This window comes from Enhydra lutris, unplaced genomic scaffold, assembly GCF_002288905.1.
Source record: "Enhydra lutris kenyoni isolate GAN:26980312 unplaced genomic scaffold, ASM228890v2 scaffoldscaffold13, whole genome shotgun sequence".
Taxonomy (NCBI): Eukaryota; Metazoa; Chordata; class Mammalia; order Carnivora; family Mustelidae; genus Enhydra; species Enhydra lutris.
Window position 1 is genome coordinate 2076562 of NW_019154097.1, and position 15623 is coordinate 2092184.

Genomic DNA, 15623 nt, shown 5'->3' on the forward strand with positions numbered 1-15623 from the left:
CATTCCTGGCAATACCTTTCTGGTATCAGGATCACTTTAAATGCAGTCAGTTCTAATTTCCTCCTCTAAGGAGTGAGGATAATAACGTGTTCTTTTCAGGTGGTAAACGAAGTAATGCATATACAGTTGATCCTTGAACATGGGTTTGAACTGCAGGGGTCCACTTATACACAGGTTTTTTACAGTACCGTATTGTAAATGTATTTTCCTTATGATTTTCTTCACAAACAATCTTTTTCTCTAGCTTACTTTTTGGTAAGAATACAGTATATACTACACAGGAACTTACAAAATATGTGTTAACCAACTGTCTCTGTTACTGGTATGGTCTCCAGTCAACAGTAGGCTAGTAGGAGTTTTGGAGAGTCTGAAATTATATGTGGATTTTGAACAGCACAGGGGGTAGGGTGGCGGGTCAGTGCCCCTAACCTCCATGTTGTTCAATGGTCACCTGTATATACTTATCACAATGCTTAGCACTAACAGATATTCAGTAAGTATTACTTTGCCTTTTCCCCTGAATCCCTACACCTTCAAAGCCTACAGATTATTATAGCTCTATAATTACAAGTGGCTAAAATTTCACATTTCTATTCTCACCTACCAGCATCAGTGATAGATTTGGAAGAAGAGGCTGAGACTTCAAAGGGCCTTTTGGGTATAACATAAGGTTTCTTGCAACATGTGAGGGTTGAACAGTGATTCTGTTCATTTTTTACAATCAGAACTAAAATGTTAAAGAGCCAGCTTAGAAGAGAATACAGAAGAAAAATTTTATAATCTGGGGATGAAGACCTTCCTGAGTGTAAAAGCAACTTGAAGCCATAAAGGAAAAGACAGATTTAAATACATAAAAATTTGAAATTTCTGTATGGCCAAAGATACCAGAGATAAAGTCAAAAGATAGGTGACAGACCATATCTGCAAACAATATATAATAAAGGAGTAATATCCATAATGTTAAAAGCTCCTCCAAATCTATTTTTAAAACTAACAGAAAAATGGGTGGTTCAGTAGGTTAAATGTCCAATTCTTGATTTCAGCTCAGGTCTTAATCTCAGGGTCGCGAGATCGAACCCCACGTCAGGCTCTGCTCTCAGTGCCGAGTCTGCTGGAGATTCTCTCTTTCCCTCTCCCTCTGCCCCTTCCCCTGCTCACACACATGCAAGCACTCTCTCTCTCAAATATATAAATCTTAAAAAAAAAAAAATGGGTAAAAATATTAACAAGTAATTCACAGAAGAAATACAAATAAATGGCCAATGTAATGAACACATGAAACTTTGTTCAACATAATCAATAATCAAAGAAACTAGTTAAAACAAGATACCACATTTGATCATCACATTGACAGATGTAAAAAGACTGCTAACTGACATAAATGTGGGAAACAGGCACTTCTCAGTGTTGATGAACACAAATTGAAAGGCAATTTGATAGCATCTATGAAAATGTTAAAAGTATATGGCCTTTAGGGGCACCTGGGTGGCTCCGTCAGTTAAGCTGAACCCTACCTTTGGCTCAGGTCATGATTCCAGCATCCTGGGATCAGGTCCTGCATTACACCCCCTACTCAGCAGAGTGTCTGCTTCTCCCCCTTCTCCCCCCCACTAACTCATGCTTTCTCACTCTCTAATAAATAAATAAAAATCTTTAAAAAAAAAAAGAGTATATGACCTTTAGATCTCAAATCAATAACCTAATCTTCCACCTTAAGATACTGGAAAAAGAGGAGCAAACTAAGCCTAAAACAAGCAGAAGGAACAAAATAATAAAGATCAGAGCAGAAATTAATGAAATAGAGAACAGAAAAACAACTGAGAAGATCCGAGAACCAAAAGTCAGTTCCTTGAAAAGATCAACAAAAATGACATATTTCTGGCTAGGAAAAAAAGAGAGAAGACTCAAATTACCAAAATCAGGAATGAAAGAGGGAACATCCCTACCAACCTTAGAGAAACAAAGAGGATCCCACGGGAATATTGTGAACAACTATATGCCAACGAAGTAGGTGGCTTAGGTGAGGTAGACAGATCCCTAGGAAGACACAAACTACCAAAACTGAAGAATAAACCAAAAATCTGAATAGACATGAAACAAGAATCTGAATTGGTAATCAAATAGCTTCCCAAAAAGGAATGCCCAGGCTCAGACGGCCTCACTGGTGAATTCTAACAGATATCTGAAGAATACAAATCCTTCACAAGCTCTCCCTCAGCCTAGAGGCAGTAGAGCCTCGATACTAACATTGACAAAGACATCACAATAAAGAAAACTACAATTCATGTATGTGTCAATGGACCTTAATAAAGCTGTGAGGTGCTTGGGTGCCTCAACTGGTTAAGCCTCTGACTCTTGGTTTTGGGTCGGGTCATGACCTCAGGGTCCTGGGATCAAGCCCCACATCAGGCTCCATGCTCAGCTGGGAGTCTGCTTTGGGATTCTCTCTCTCTCTCTCTCCCTCCCTCTGCCCCTCTTCCAGCTTGTGTGTGTACACTCTCACTCCCTTCCTCTCTCAAATAAATAAATAAATTTTTAATATATTTTAATACAGCTTAAAAAAAAAAAAGAAGTACAGATCAATATTTCTTACTCTCTTTTATCAGACAGGCTATCTACAGACTCTGCCTAAGTTTTTCTAATAACACACCAAGCTCAGATCACTGGACACCCCAGGCTGCCCCCTCTACCCATCACCCCTCTTTTTTTTTTAACCCAATTTATTTTTTTTATTCATTATTTTTATTAACATATAATGTATTATTTGCTCCAGGGGTACAAGTCTGTGAATCGTTAGGCTTACACACTTCACAGCACTCACCATAGCACATACACTTCACAGCACTCACCATAGCACATACCCTCCCCAATGTCCATAACCCAACCCATCACCCCTCTTAACACATCTATTCTCACCCTGAGACTCCACGAAACATCCAGTGCTCCCTCCATTCAATTATCTGTACTCTATGATGGCCTCTCCCCAGGACACAGACAAAAAATATCCACCTGGAGAAGGGAAGACTGTGGAGCACCAGAGAATCATGGCATGCCTGACACATGGCAACACTCACTTCCAGCTCCCAGTGGTGTGGATTCAACAAGACGAAGGCCTCCATGAGGGTAGGTCTCTTCATGGGATCAGGCCACAGACTCCAATAAACACACTGGCTCCAGGCTAAACCCTGTCCCTAAGTTGTGGTTACAGCGTCACACCTCTCCCTTATCTTCTTAGCTCTGCCCCAGGGCAGATGGAAAACAAAACAAAACAAAACAAAACAAAAAAGAAACAAACAAAAAAACCCTGCATTTGGAGGAAATTTTACTCTGCAGCCTACTATGTTGACTATATGTCTTCTGCACCCAAGGGAATATGTTAGACATTGAACAAAAGACAGAGCACTGACATCACCACATACCTCATCTCAATTAATCATATCAATCTCTTGAGGTAAGAATTATCTCCCCATTTTACGCAGGAAGGAAGTATTGCCCTGGGCACCCCAGGAACAACATGCTAGACAGCAGCTCTGGCCTGACTGCAAATGGATCCAGGGAGCACCTTGTGAAGCTGCAGCTGGTTGCTGTGGAACGCAGTAGAAGAGGACAAGAGGGGCTACGAGATGAAAGGAGCAGCTGTCACAAGTTGAATGCGCTCCTTCTGCTTAATTTGTAAACCTCTGGTGGCTGAAATCACTGGCTCCAAAGTCATGCTACTACTTAAACGGACAGCAGGCTGTATAAGAGGCATGTGAAGTGGGTGGCCACAGATTCATAGCTATTGATCAACTTGTTTTTTTACCCAACATGACTTAAGTCTTTCCTCCTTTGGGCCTCATTTCTGGATCCCCTCAAGCAGGGCTGTCAGACTGGACTTGATCCACATGGGTTAGACGGTCAGGTGCCCAGGCTAGCCCATCGGAACCAAACACGGTTTCCGGAGATGCCTGCATGGGGTGCTTCCAGACATCAATGCACCAAGTTTAAGACTAACACCATTTTGAAGCCAGGCTTGTAAAGCCAGGGTCTACCCCGATTCTACAGGTTTGGCTCCACAGATAAAGGAAGGAGGAAAGTTTCTTACCTTTTGTAAGTCAGCTCTTTGGCAAAGGTACATAAGGTGTTGAAAAGAGCCACCAGTAAGGCTCCTTGGTGGACACACCTCAGCAGAAAGGCCCGGACACAATGGTGCAAGGGAAGAGCCTCACAGCCAAGGTGGCCTCAACACCTACAGAAGGAACTTTACGCACACACATACGTGCAAGCTGGGGTTGTCAATGTGAGGCTCCGGACAGATCGGACTTTCCCTTGGTATCCATATTGCTTAAAAGCCAATGTCCCCAGACTAGGAATTTACAGTTTAGGGCCTGTGGCTTATTCCAACCCTCCTGGAAAGCAAAGTGGCAATGTGAACCAATGTCATAAAGGTAACTATCTCCTCTAGCCTAATTCCTTTCTAGAAATTTATCCCAAGGAAGTAATTCAACGGAAGTGAAGAGCTAAACACAAGAGGAAATGTTCAAGATTATCTATGATTAAAAAACAAAGAAATACAAAAAATGACTATGATAGAGAAACCTGGAACACTGAATGCTAAGGGAATATAGGTAAGGATTTAATTTTTTTAAAGATTTATTTATCTATTTATTTATTTGAGGGAAGAGGGACAGAAGAAGGAGAGAAAGAATCTCAAGCAGACACCCTGGTAAGCGGGGAGCCCCATATGGGGCTTGATCTCATCACCCTGAGATCATGACCTGAGCCAAAATCAAGAGTCAGATGCTTACCCAACTGAGTCACCCAGGCACCCCTCCATAAGAAAGTTAGAGAGCAGCTTGAAAAGATAATTAGGATAATTATGAATAACCTAACAGTTTAAGATAGCGTTAAATGAAATGAGTAGAATGCAAAATAGTTTCACACTATTACAACAGAGCAAAGTATGTATCTACTTAGAAAGTGCTGTAAAGTTTTGTTACAGTGATAGGCATATGTCTGGTTACAATGCTAACCAGTAGAATTATATTTTTTTAAACATTTAATGCCGTGATGTATTTTCTACTAAAGAACAGAAAAAAGGAAGAAATCCTACAAGCAAAGGCCAAAATCTTCACAAACAAGAACTATCAGTGCCATCAATTATAGATAACATATATTCAGAGCTTACTCAGTGTTAGGCATGTTTTTGACCTTTTTATGCCTACTATCTAAACCTCACAACATCTATGAGGTAGACACTATTGTTATCCCCATTTTACAGATGAGGCACAGAAAGGAAAACATCTCTCCCGTATCACACTGCTAGCCAGAGTGATGAAAAGAAACATTTCCCATGCCATTTAAAAGGGCATTCATTTACTAAACTGTTTGTGCCTCCTTAGAAGACGAAATCCTCAACAAAAGTCTCACCAGGAGAGCCCTGGAAAGGGCAGTGGGTAGCGAGCTTCACAGGGAATTTCAGAGACCTTTCATGCTGCAGATATGACCAAAATTTCCACTCAAACTTCAGAGATGGAAAGAGGGACCGACAGAGTTGGGACTTGTCCAAAATGATGTAATAAGTTAGGAAAAGGACCAGAACATGGAATTCTCATACCAGTGACCTTTGAGGGTTGCCCATATGTCCTGCAGATCATGAACTCCCTCATTCTATACCTCCCTCACCCTTCATTTTCTCTTCTTTGGGCCCTCAGTGTAGCTATCTTCAGCTTTCCCCTCTCCCATGGTCCCTACTGCACCAGCTTCTCTCTTTCATTATCTTCCTTTCACTCTGCCTCCCTCTTCCTGTCCTCTCGGCCCTGCTGGTGACTATATGCAGCAGCTGGGACTGCAGCCATGGACTTTTTCCCATGTGACAGCAACTGGAGGAAATTATAGTGCGTTCAACAGTAGACCCCTGCCCTTCCCAACCAGGGAGATTGTTCAAACACACTGAGAGACACAGAGATGCTAAAATCTGTGTTGGAAGAGAGGCCCTTCATTTTTAGTCTGGACCTAGCCCAGATCACCCATCTGGTTCTCTGTACCTTCTCAGTGCCCTGGGGACACCCACACTTCCCCTCTCTGACTACACCATATTGCCAGGGTCTGTCCATTGCTAAGTGGGGACCAGCCCTTGTTCATATCTAACTCCCATGCTTCAGATAGAATGGTTACCAACATAAGCTTGCTGAGTGAGCAAATCAGTCTTCATTCTCCCTCTTCCTTAGGGCACCTCCTAACTTGGGGTTAAGACTCAGGTATACCCACTCTCAGCCAGGTAGGGGCCCCGCCCAGGATGCCTTTATACTCATCTGAATGCCAGGAGCTACCTAACACCTCAATGCCAAGTCACCAAGCTCCTGTGACGCAAATACCATTTTCCCTAGACCCACCCTTAACTTGGAGTCCTACCCTGTTTTCTCAAGCTGGCTACAGGGGTGGTGTCCTTAGACACCATTGAGAGCTCTGCACTTTCAAGATGTCAAAGGCAAAAGGACATTATGCAAAACAGGAAGAAACTTTTAAAGAAACTTCTAAAGGCATTTTTTAAATGCACACTGTCATGGGGCCAGGCAATTAGTGAACCCCCTGCCAGGGACCCTCCCCATGACCTCCAGACCCATGACCATACTGGTCATGCTGGTCCAACATGACCCCGCCCCTTCCCTCAGTGCAGCCTCCCCTTGACTCTGTGCCAAATGACCCTTGGCAGAGTCCCAAAGCCCAAGTGGCCTGCAGAAGAGGAGAATGTAGATCCGGTGAGAGCAGTCAAAGTGGAATAACTTCAAAGTGCAATGACACCTTGGGAAGAGCCTGGCCTACTGGCCTGAGGCTGGATTGCTCAAACCACCTAACAAGTTCTGACTGAGTACTGGGCTCTACTGCTCTCTGAGGCTTCTCTCAAAAGCCATTCCTGGAAACCTATAAAGTCTCACTTGGTGGCTTCTCCCCAGATCTCAGAATCCCCTGGAGGTGGGTGCGCTGCACTGTTTGCTTCACAGTCCAATTTGCTAGCATGTTCCCACGCGGCTCTGTGTAAACAGTCCATAGTGTCAACCTCACAACAGGTCAGCTAGCTGGTGTTTCCCCAGCACCACAGCCGCAGCACCACGGTCCACACAAGCCTATAGCCCAGGGACCTGGCTGCTAAGGAGACAAATGGAGAAGTTACTGAGAAAGAAGACTCCTGGGGCATCATCCCCACCACTTCTGTTGACAACAGATTTCTGCTCAGTCCGATTCCAAGTATCCATCCTACAGCTAGGCCCTCTGCCGCTGCCCCAGGCACTTCCTGCATCCAGTTTCCTTTTTAATCAGAATTCTAGACACAACCTTCATTCAGCAATAAATGATACTCCTTTGCCAGCACGAAGTAAACCTGTAATTTTGAATGGGTCTATCTTTTTTAAGACTGGTTTTAAAACCTCTTCTCAAAAAGCATTCACCCTTTTTCCCCCCTTTTAAAAAACTCTACTCATGAAACAACCCAGAAAGTGCAATGCTTTATGCACGAATCTCGGAGGGCCACTAAGAAAAAACACAAACTACATGGTGCATGTGTGTTCAACAATAACAGAATGACAAAAGAAAGTTATAGCATATCCAGCTGACAGAATGACACAGCTTTTGGGGTTTTTAAAGGTGTAGAACAAAGCTCATGAGAAAGAATCTTAAGTGACAAATGCTGGATACCAGGTTATCTATACCTATCTACACCAATCTATCTGTTTATCTATAGTCTTAAATATATACAAGAAAAAGACTAGCAGGAGATACACCAACATGTTTCCTCTAGATGAAAGGAATACAGACATGCTTTTTTACCTCTTTTACCTTTCTAAGTTATTGTCAATAAGCCTGCATTACTTTTTACAAAAAAAAAGGAAGAGAATACCTTCCTAGAAAAAAATACAGAGAAAAGCAAAGACCCACAGCCCTAGCCTGCGGCATTCTAGGGAAGTGACTCCATCTCTCTCTCTAGGCTTCGTGAGGCGCTTTGGAGGGGTAGCAGGGGAAAGGGAAGCAGCTACATAACACACCCAGACCAGACATTAAAATCACTGCCAAAGAATTCAGCAACAGCCAATTATATATCTCCTGGCCTTCATTTGTGTAGGCAAGGGGTGGGCTGAGGCCAGGCTGGAAAATGGAACCTGAAACACGTGAGTGTGTGACTCAGCCCTTCTGCCTTCTAAGGACAAATCCCTTTAGGCCACGTCCACTCAGAACCAGCTCCCAAAAGAACCCTATCCCCTGACCTTTAGCCACTGTGACCTTCCAACCGGGATGTTCTGACCTTTACAACAGGATCTGCAATCTCTCCCCAAGCTGGTGACCTGCCTAGGCCCAGGTAAACATGGAGACTGCCCCCCCCCCCCCCCCACAATTGGGGCCTTTACAATCACAGCCACAGTCCAGCTCCCAGGAATGCTCACAATCCCATGCCTGGTGAACTCCCCCAGGAGTTGGGGTCTGGCTGATTGGCCTTTACAGTGACCTCATTGCCTGACCACCCTGGACATTGCCAGAGCCAAGTATAACACAGCCACAGTGCCAGGACCCAAGGGATTTCCAGGACCCAAGGGATTTCCAGGACCCAAGGGATTTAAGCTGCAAGGGCAGACCACTTGTCCTAAAACAAATGGATTGCCACTTAACCAGATAAGAATAACTGGAATTTCCAGGTGGATATGATTACAAGCAGAATTCCAGTCTCTGCTTCTTGTCAGGAGCAGGCAGGAACACTGAATAGTGCAGATGGCATTGGAGGCACTGGGTATGCAAGCAGGGAAGAAATCACTAGGTTTCACTTGACCACAAGCCGACTAGACCACTCTCATACACACCCAGAGCCCAGCTAAGCCCAAAGGGGATGAGCCTTCCAGACCTGTCCCCAAAGATCCCTGGAGTGAAATCCACAGAAAGGCAGGGACTGCCTGAGCATTAACTGTCCCACTGTTCCCAACCCGTGAATTAGTCTAGTCCCAGCCTGGAAATCCCTACCCTGCTGCTACCCAAAGACCATATGGCTGCTGATGTCTCAGAACAGTCATTATAAAGCAGCAAGGTACAGATTACTCAGCAGAGCTAATATGAGGCCTCAGAAATTAGAGGAACAACCAAAACCAGGACTTAAGAACTTTGATATCAACTCTGGGTTTCTGAATTAGAGAAAGAAAGAAGGAAGAAAGGAAGAAAAGGTGGGATGGATAGAGGGAGTGACTAAACACACACATATTTTAGTTTCCCCACCTGACATCAAGACAGTTTAATTACGCCTCCTCTACCTGGACTGTGAGTTCTTTTTGTTGTTGTTGTTTAAGATTTTATTTATTTATTTGACAGACAGAGATCACAAGCAGGCTGAGAGGCAGGCAGAGAGAGAGGGGGGAAGCTGGCTCCCTGCTGAGTAGAGAGCCCGATTCGGGGCTTGATCCCAGGACCCTGAGATCGTGACCTGAGCCGAAGGCAGAGGCTTAACCCACTGAGCCACCCAGGTGCCCCTGGACTGTGAGTTCTTAAAGAAGAGACACTGTGTCATCTTCCCCCTTGCAGTTTTAGTACCCAGCACAGGACAGGCACATTGTTGGAACGAAATGAATGAAGTTACCAGATGCCTTAGCCATCAAGGATGTCCAGGACAGCTGCCACATAAGACCTTTCTGGGGGACACACAGATATACCTAGCAAGGATCCTCCCAAATTCTAGGTCATATTAGCCTGCTCTGAGCCTCTGCACTGGGTGTCTACTGGGCAATAACCTCAAGGAAGAGCACTGGGCTGGGAAGGAGGATACCCAAATTCCAGCCCTACCACAATAACAGACGGGGACAAGGAACTAGACAGTCCCATCCTGGCATGCTATGGGTCCAAGATGCTGCAATTTAAATCCAATCCCACATTTGACTCTTGCTCCCCATACCCTAAGGAGTGTTCACCCGGTCCATGAGGTGAAGGCTTCCATGCTTGTTCAGAGTCTAGGACAGATTTCCACAGGTAGGAATCACTCCTGCCACCATCAGGCTAAATGGAAGGAAGCAAGCCCAATAGTCATAGAGGGTATTTCTCAGTCTCAGACTGTTAGAGAAGAAGGTATATCTTTGGATTTCCCAATAAACTCTTTTCCCGAGGAAAAATAGCAGAACAAACTAGTTTAAAGTCCTAGCTACCTAATCTCCCAAAGTTTAAAGGCCTGGATAAAGGGAAGCTCCTCGTGCTCTCCCCAACTCTGAGGATGAGGCTCTACCCCAAGCCAGAAAGTGATGAGAATCCAAGACTCAAAGGGGAGAGAGCCCTTCCCCGAGCTGAGGCCAGGACAGATGTCCTCAAAGTACATTTTGTCCTGGGCAGCCTGCTCATTCCACATATGTGCATATGCGAGAAGGGGAGAAAGGGGGACAGCATGCTGGTGGAAAAAACACCTGAGACTGAGAGCCCTCAGAAACCCAGAAAGTGCTCTGTCTTCCCAAGGGCACAAACCATGACAGAGGCTTGGTTGACAGCCCCCACAAGCGGGGGAAACTGATTCATGGACAAGTGCTCTCTCAGGGCCCTGGCTACCTGTGGTGGCTGTTTGCTGGCCCAGGTGCTCATGATTCTCTGGTGCCCACTTCTAGATCAGAGCCTTCATTGGAACAAATGAAGAGTATCTCTTCAAAGCACAGATGGGAAAAGGAAGCCTCTGGGTTTCAGCAGTCCTATACTCACCCCCCATACCCCATACACCCTTTAGGGGACTGTACCAGCTGTACCAGGCCCCAGATGAGCCCCCAGGTCAGTCCTGCCTCCCCTAACCCGTTCAACCTGAGATGCTGCCCACCTTCCACCTAGCCCCTCTCAAGGCTGGCAGTGCCAGGACCAGCATTAGTCAAGTCACGTTGAGCTGCCACCAAATCTGAGCAGAGACAAACGTTCCAGAAAAAGAAAAGAAAATGCAAGACCGCTGCTCCTCCCAGGTTGACTACAACTCAGGCAAACACTCAGGTAGCCAGGAAAGGGAGCCTCATGTCCATGTTATGTGGACTAGAGGCAGCATGGCTTGAAGGCCAAGAGGACACTGCCTGCAGGCCTGAACTTTCTGGAAGAACACCCCTGGGGAACTTGGAGAAATACTCAGGAAAGGCCAACCTCCTCCCTGCAGCCTCTACTCCTGAAGGCCTCCTACTAGCCCATGGGGGATCCTGAGGCAGTGCCAAAAATGGCTTGACACACTACAACCTGCTTATGGCACACAGAGTAGACAGAGGCGGGATCCAAGCCCACGTATGTCTGAAGTCTGTCCTAACGCTTTGACACGAAGGATCCAACAATGACCCATCAATAGCCCAGTCTGGTGCCTGGCTCCTCCAGGCACGGGCATGTCCATTACCCTCCACATACCAAACTGGAGCTTATCACAGTGTCTGGCCCAGACCCCTGGACGCCAGAAAGTACAGCCAAGTCGTGGAAAGAAACTGCAAGTAGTGAAAAGGCCCACAGTTCTAAACCCCACGGATGCTTTCTCCCATCAACCTCAAAACCACCCTGCAAGGGCTTTGGGTGACACCTGCCCAGATGAACAGATGGGCTCAACTCCCCCCATCCACACTCTCCTATAGAGACTTTCAGCTTCCTCAAGGCCCCCTCTCAGCCAGGAGCCCCTATTCAGAGAGCTGACCCAACCACTCAAACCTAAGGGCTCAATTAAAATGAAGAAAAACCATCCACCTTCATTTTGTGGGACCTCCACAAGAGCAGCCCAAACATCATGGTCCCATGCGTGTCACACTAAGGTGGCCAAGCTAGAGAAGACCCAGGGCCTCTCCCCACCCTCCAAATGTTCTCTCTCAGGAAGTCCCTTCACAATGCCAATTCAAAATTCAGCTCAGAAATACCAGTAACCAGTCACCAACGGAGAGGAACACCACTACCAAAAAAAAAAAAAAAAAAAAGTACCACAGGCTCTCACACTTTGTTAAGATCTTATACCTCAAATACCAATCTAACGAACTTTGGGACACTTTAATTTGCTAATTTCTCTCTCTTTTTATTTTCCTGTATAAATGTTGAGGCAACAATTAAAAACAAAAAGACGAAAACTGGCTCTCTGGATTCTGGGGCCTTAGCTCTCTCTTCCGCCTTTCCTCTCTGCTGTTCAGAGTCATCTCCACGGGAGTCTGAGAAAATAGAACTTGAACTCCCGAGTCCTATTGGCCACGTACTTAATGTACACAATCTCATTTAGTCCTAAAAATAATCCTGTGAGTTAAGCACGAACAACCCCATTTTATTTTTTATTTTTTTATTTTTTATTTTATTTATTTATTTTTTTTAAAGATTTTATTTATTTATTTGACAGAGTTCACAAGTAGGCAGAGAGGCAGGCAGAGAGAGAGGAGGAAGCAGACCTCCCGCTGAGCAGAGAGCCCGATGCGGGGCTCGATCCCAGGACCCCGGGATCATGACCTGAGCCGAAGGCAGAGGCTTAACCCACTGAGCCACCCAGGCGCCCCAACAACCCCATTCTAAATACAAGAAAGAGACTGTGAGAAACTCTCTAAGATGCCTGAGGCCAGACACTTAACAGCAGGGCAAATATTCAAATTTATAAATTAATTATTATAAATATATAAAATAAAATTTATTTTATAAGACTAGTCTGCTTCTCAGACTAATCGCCAAGTCCAAAAGGATTCAATTTTCTGCTTTTAAAAAAAAAAAGTCCCCTTGTTTTCACAATTCATGTCTGACCAATTCCAAGAGCTTCCTCCCAAACTTGATATGAAAATACTGAAACAATTATTGGAGAAATTGAGCAAGAGCATGTAGAAGGCCTGCTCTGCCAGAGCTTTTCGGGAAGGTGACAGAGTTCCTATTGGCAGGATGCCCTCCTGCCAGGGCCCCTCACTCATAACAACAATCTCTAAACCCTGGCATTAAAAATGAGCAGCCACCTGTATGATAATCTTGGGAACAACCTGTGGCTGCCCTGGGCCTGACTGCCTGTGGATTCTGCCGGCAGGAAAGGGCTCAGCCTCCTCCGGAGAGGAGGAACACAAATCCACCCTCTTAAGCTCCCAGCAGGCTGGTAGCCACCATTCCGATTCCCTGGGCGAGACACCTGAGACTCTAAGCTTCTCCAGGGAGGGACAACTCAGTGTGAACTGGTCACCTATTAGCCCTCCAGCCCCTATGGTACATACACTGTACTCCTACAAACACCATCCGTCCTTTGGAGGGCTGTGTTCACTTAGGTTTGGGGAACCCATAGGGACAGGAAGCAGGGTAAGAAGGCCCCAGGGCAGGGATCTACACAGAGGAAGAACTTGACACAATGGTAACAATTTATTAAAGGCTTACCTTCATTAATGTAAATATTTGTTTACATTGTTTCATCTAATCTTACAAAACAACCCTGACATAGGTACCATTTATCTTCTCCACTTAACTGATGAAAAACCAGAGGTTAACAAGTCACTTGCCCAAAGCTTATGAAAAGTTAAGTCACACTCAGGAGAGAGTGGTTCCAGAGGAAGACAAGATACGTGAACTGGATGTGAACTGGGAGGTCAACTTCCTTCCCCAGTGGAGGCCTCATCATCAGTTTCCCAAACCAGCATGGGCTACTCTGAACGGCCTCTTGCTCCCGATCAGAGTGAGCAGGGCGAAGGCAGCTCCAAGCCCTAAGCAAACTCAAACTCCAAAACTTCTTGAGGCATGGGCCAGAGCAAGGAAGTCTCCAAGGCCTTCTCCGGTTCTGAGGCCAGAGGGGCCAGTGGCTTCCTTGTACCACCCGCACCCCAGCCTTCAGTCTGAATCCAAAAGGACCAGCCTCCCATCCTCATGCCATCCAGCCCGGAACCTATGTTTGGGATTAGGGGCTGTGATCCGGAACTGGGAGGCTGGATATCCTGGAAGAGGGCACGGGCGAACGTCCAGGGAACCCTGCCGAGGAAATTCTCGGGAAAGTCCCCGAGTCCTTACCGAGCAGTGGGGACTCCTCAGGGCATGCGAGCAGCGACCGCGCTGAGGTGATGGACACCGGGGCCGAAGTCAAGTTGCTCGCGGAGCCGGGGCCGGGATGAGAGTCCGTGTCTGGGCTGGTGCCGCGACCCGAGCGCAGCTCGGAGGAAGAGTACGAAGGCGGTAGCGGCGGGGCCCCTCGGGGTCGGAGCTCCCCGGAGGGCTGCTCGATCGCCGCGGCACCGTTCGAGCCGCCCTGCAGCGGTGTAGGAACTCCGACCAGCTGAGGCAGGCGGCTCAAGTCGCGGCCGGCCAGGTAGTAGACGAGGGTGCCGCCGAGATGCAGCGCGCAGACGGCCACGAGCAGGCGACAGGCCCGCTGCAGGGACGCGCCCGGCATCGCGGCGCTGCCGCCCAGGAGCGGCTCCCGAAACCTCATCTTCCCGCCGCCGCTTTAAGAGGCGAGTGGGCTACAGCGGGGAGGGGCGGCCCGCCCGCGGGCCGCCGGCCAGGCGCTGCCCGACCGCGGCTCTTGGGGGAAGGGCCTCAGGGGAGGCTCAGAGAGAGCGCTGCCCCGGCTGGCAGACAGCGGAACTCGGAGACTCCAGCCAGCGCGGCCGCCCAGCGACCAGAAGTGCGCCCGAGGGGCGGGAGGGGGCGGGGGCGGGGCCGCCGGTTGGAGCGGGGTTTTCGGGACACAAGTGAGAGGGCGGGGCCTCTGGGGCGGAGCTGCGACGCGCGGGCGGGGCTCGGGAGGGGGCTGCAGGGGATGGAGCCGTCCCGAGGGCGGCGGGCAGCGCGGAGCTTCCGCGCAGCGCGCTCTAGTTCCCACACCGCCCTCCTCCCGAGCCCTTGCCTGGTGCGTTGGGTTGCTACCGAGCCGCACCTCCTCCGCTTCCTCCTCCTCCTCCTGGCTGCCCTCGAGAGGCGCCGCCGCTTCCTGCGGTGCTGAAGGGCCGGGGTACGGGCCTGGGCCTACGGCGCAATGGCGCCGAGAGCCGGCTGGTGGTTGATTTGAGGGGTTGGGGGCGTTCCAGTCAGGGCGCCTCGGTAGGCCTGATTGGGTCCGGAAGAGGGATGGGAAAAGGCTGTCCAGGAAACGGGTTCCGACACCGGGGGTGGGGGGTAGGTGGGACGGCCGCGGAAGGATTCTGTGGGACGTTCGGTGTCCCTACCTTGGCGGGCTAGACTCCTCTACCAACGTGGGGGGCCCAGCAAGGAGGCGCGGCTCACCCGCGCGCGGCGGGAAAGTGCACGGAGTCTCGGCTTGTCAGCCTCAGCCTATGGCAGCCCAGCTTAGGGCATCTCAGAGGCCCACCCAGCTGGGATTTGGGTGTGTAGGGTGCCTCTTTTAGTGCATTCCGCCCCTCGAGGATACGTGCTTTGAGTGGGAGGGTGGCAAGGAGCGTCAGTAACTCCCTCGCTGGCCTTCGGGAGAGCAGCCAGCTTTGTTTACAGTTTGCACGAACTCAGACACAATTCCAGGAGGTAGCAATTGTTCCCATTTTACAGATAAAGGGTTCAAGGCTCAGGAAGGCTAAGAAGCTTACCTAAGATCCTACAGCTAGTGAGAGACAGAGGCTGAGTTCTGGCTCCAAAACCTTTATTTACCACATATTTGCCCCTGGTTGATTTGCACAGGCGCTGAAGTTGCTTGGTTCAAATTTGACCCAGAGGCCACTCCTCAGGCACACTTGAGG

At 47.9% G+C, this 15623-nt stretch overlaps 1 protein-coding gene across 1 annotated transcript in view; it reads right to left on the bottom strand.

Moving 5' to 3' along the window:
• Window positions 1-14527, bottom strand: part of LOC111146253 (beta-1,4-galactosyltransferase 1) — a 54292-nt gene extending 39765 nt beyond the window's left edge. Inside the window, exon 1 of the mRNA XM_022501726.1 lies at window positions 13945-14527. Coding sequence (XP_022357434.1) covers window positions 13945-14362 — 418 coding nt within the window. The 5' untranslated portion in view covers window positions 14363-14527. The remainder of the gene's footprint in view (window positions 1-13944) is intronic.
• Between the last annotated feature and the right edge of the window lie 1096 nt (window positions 14528-15623).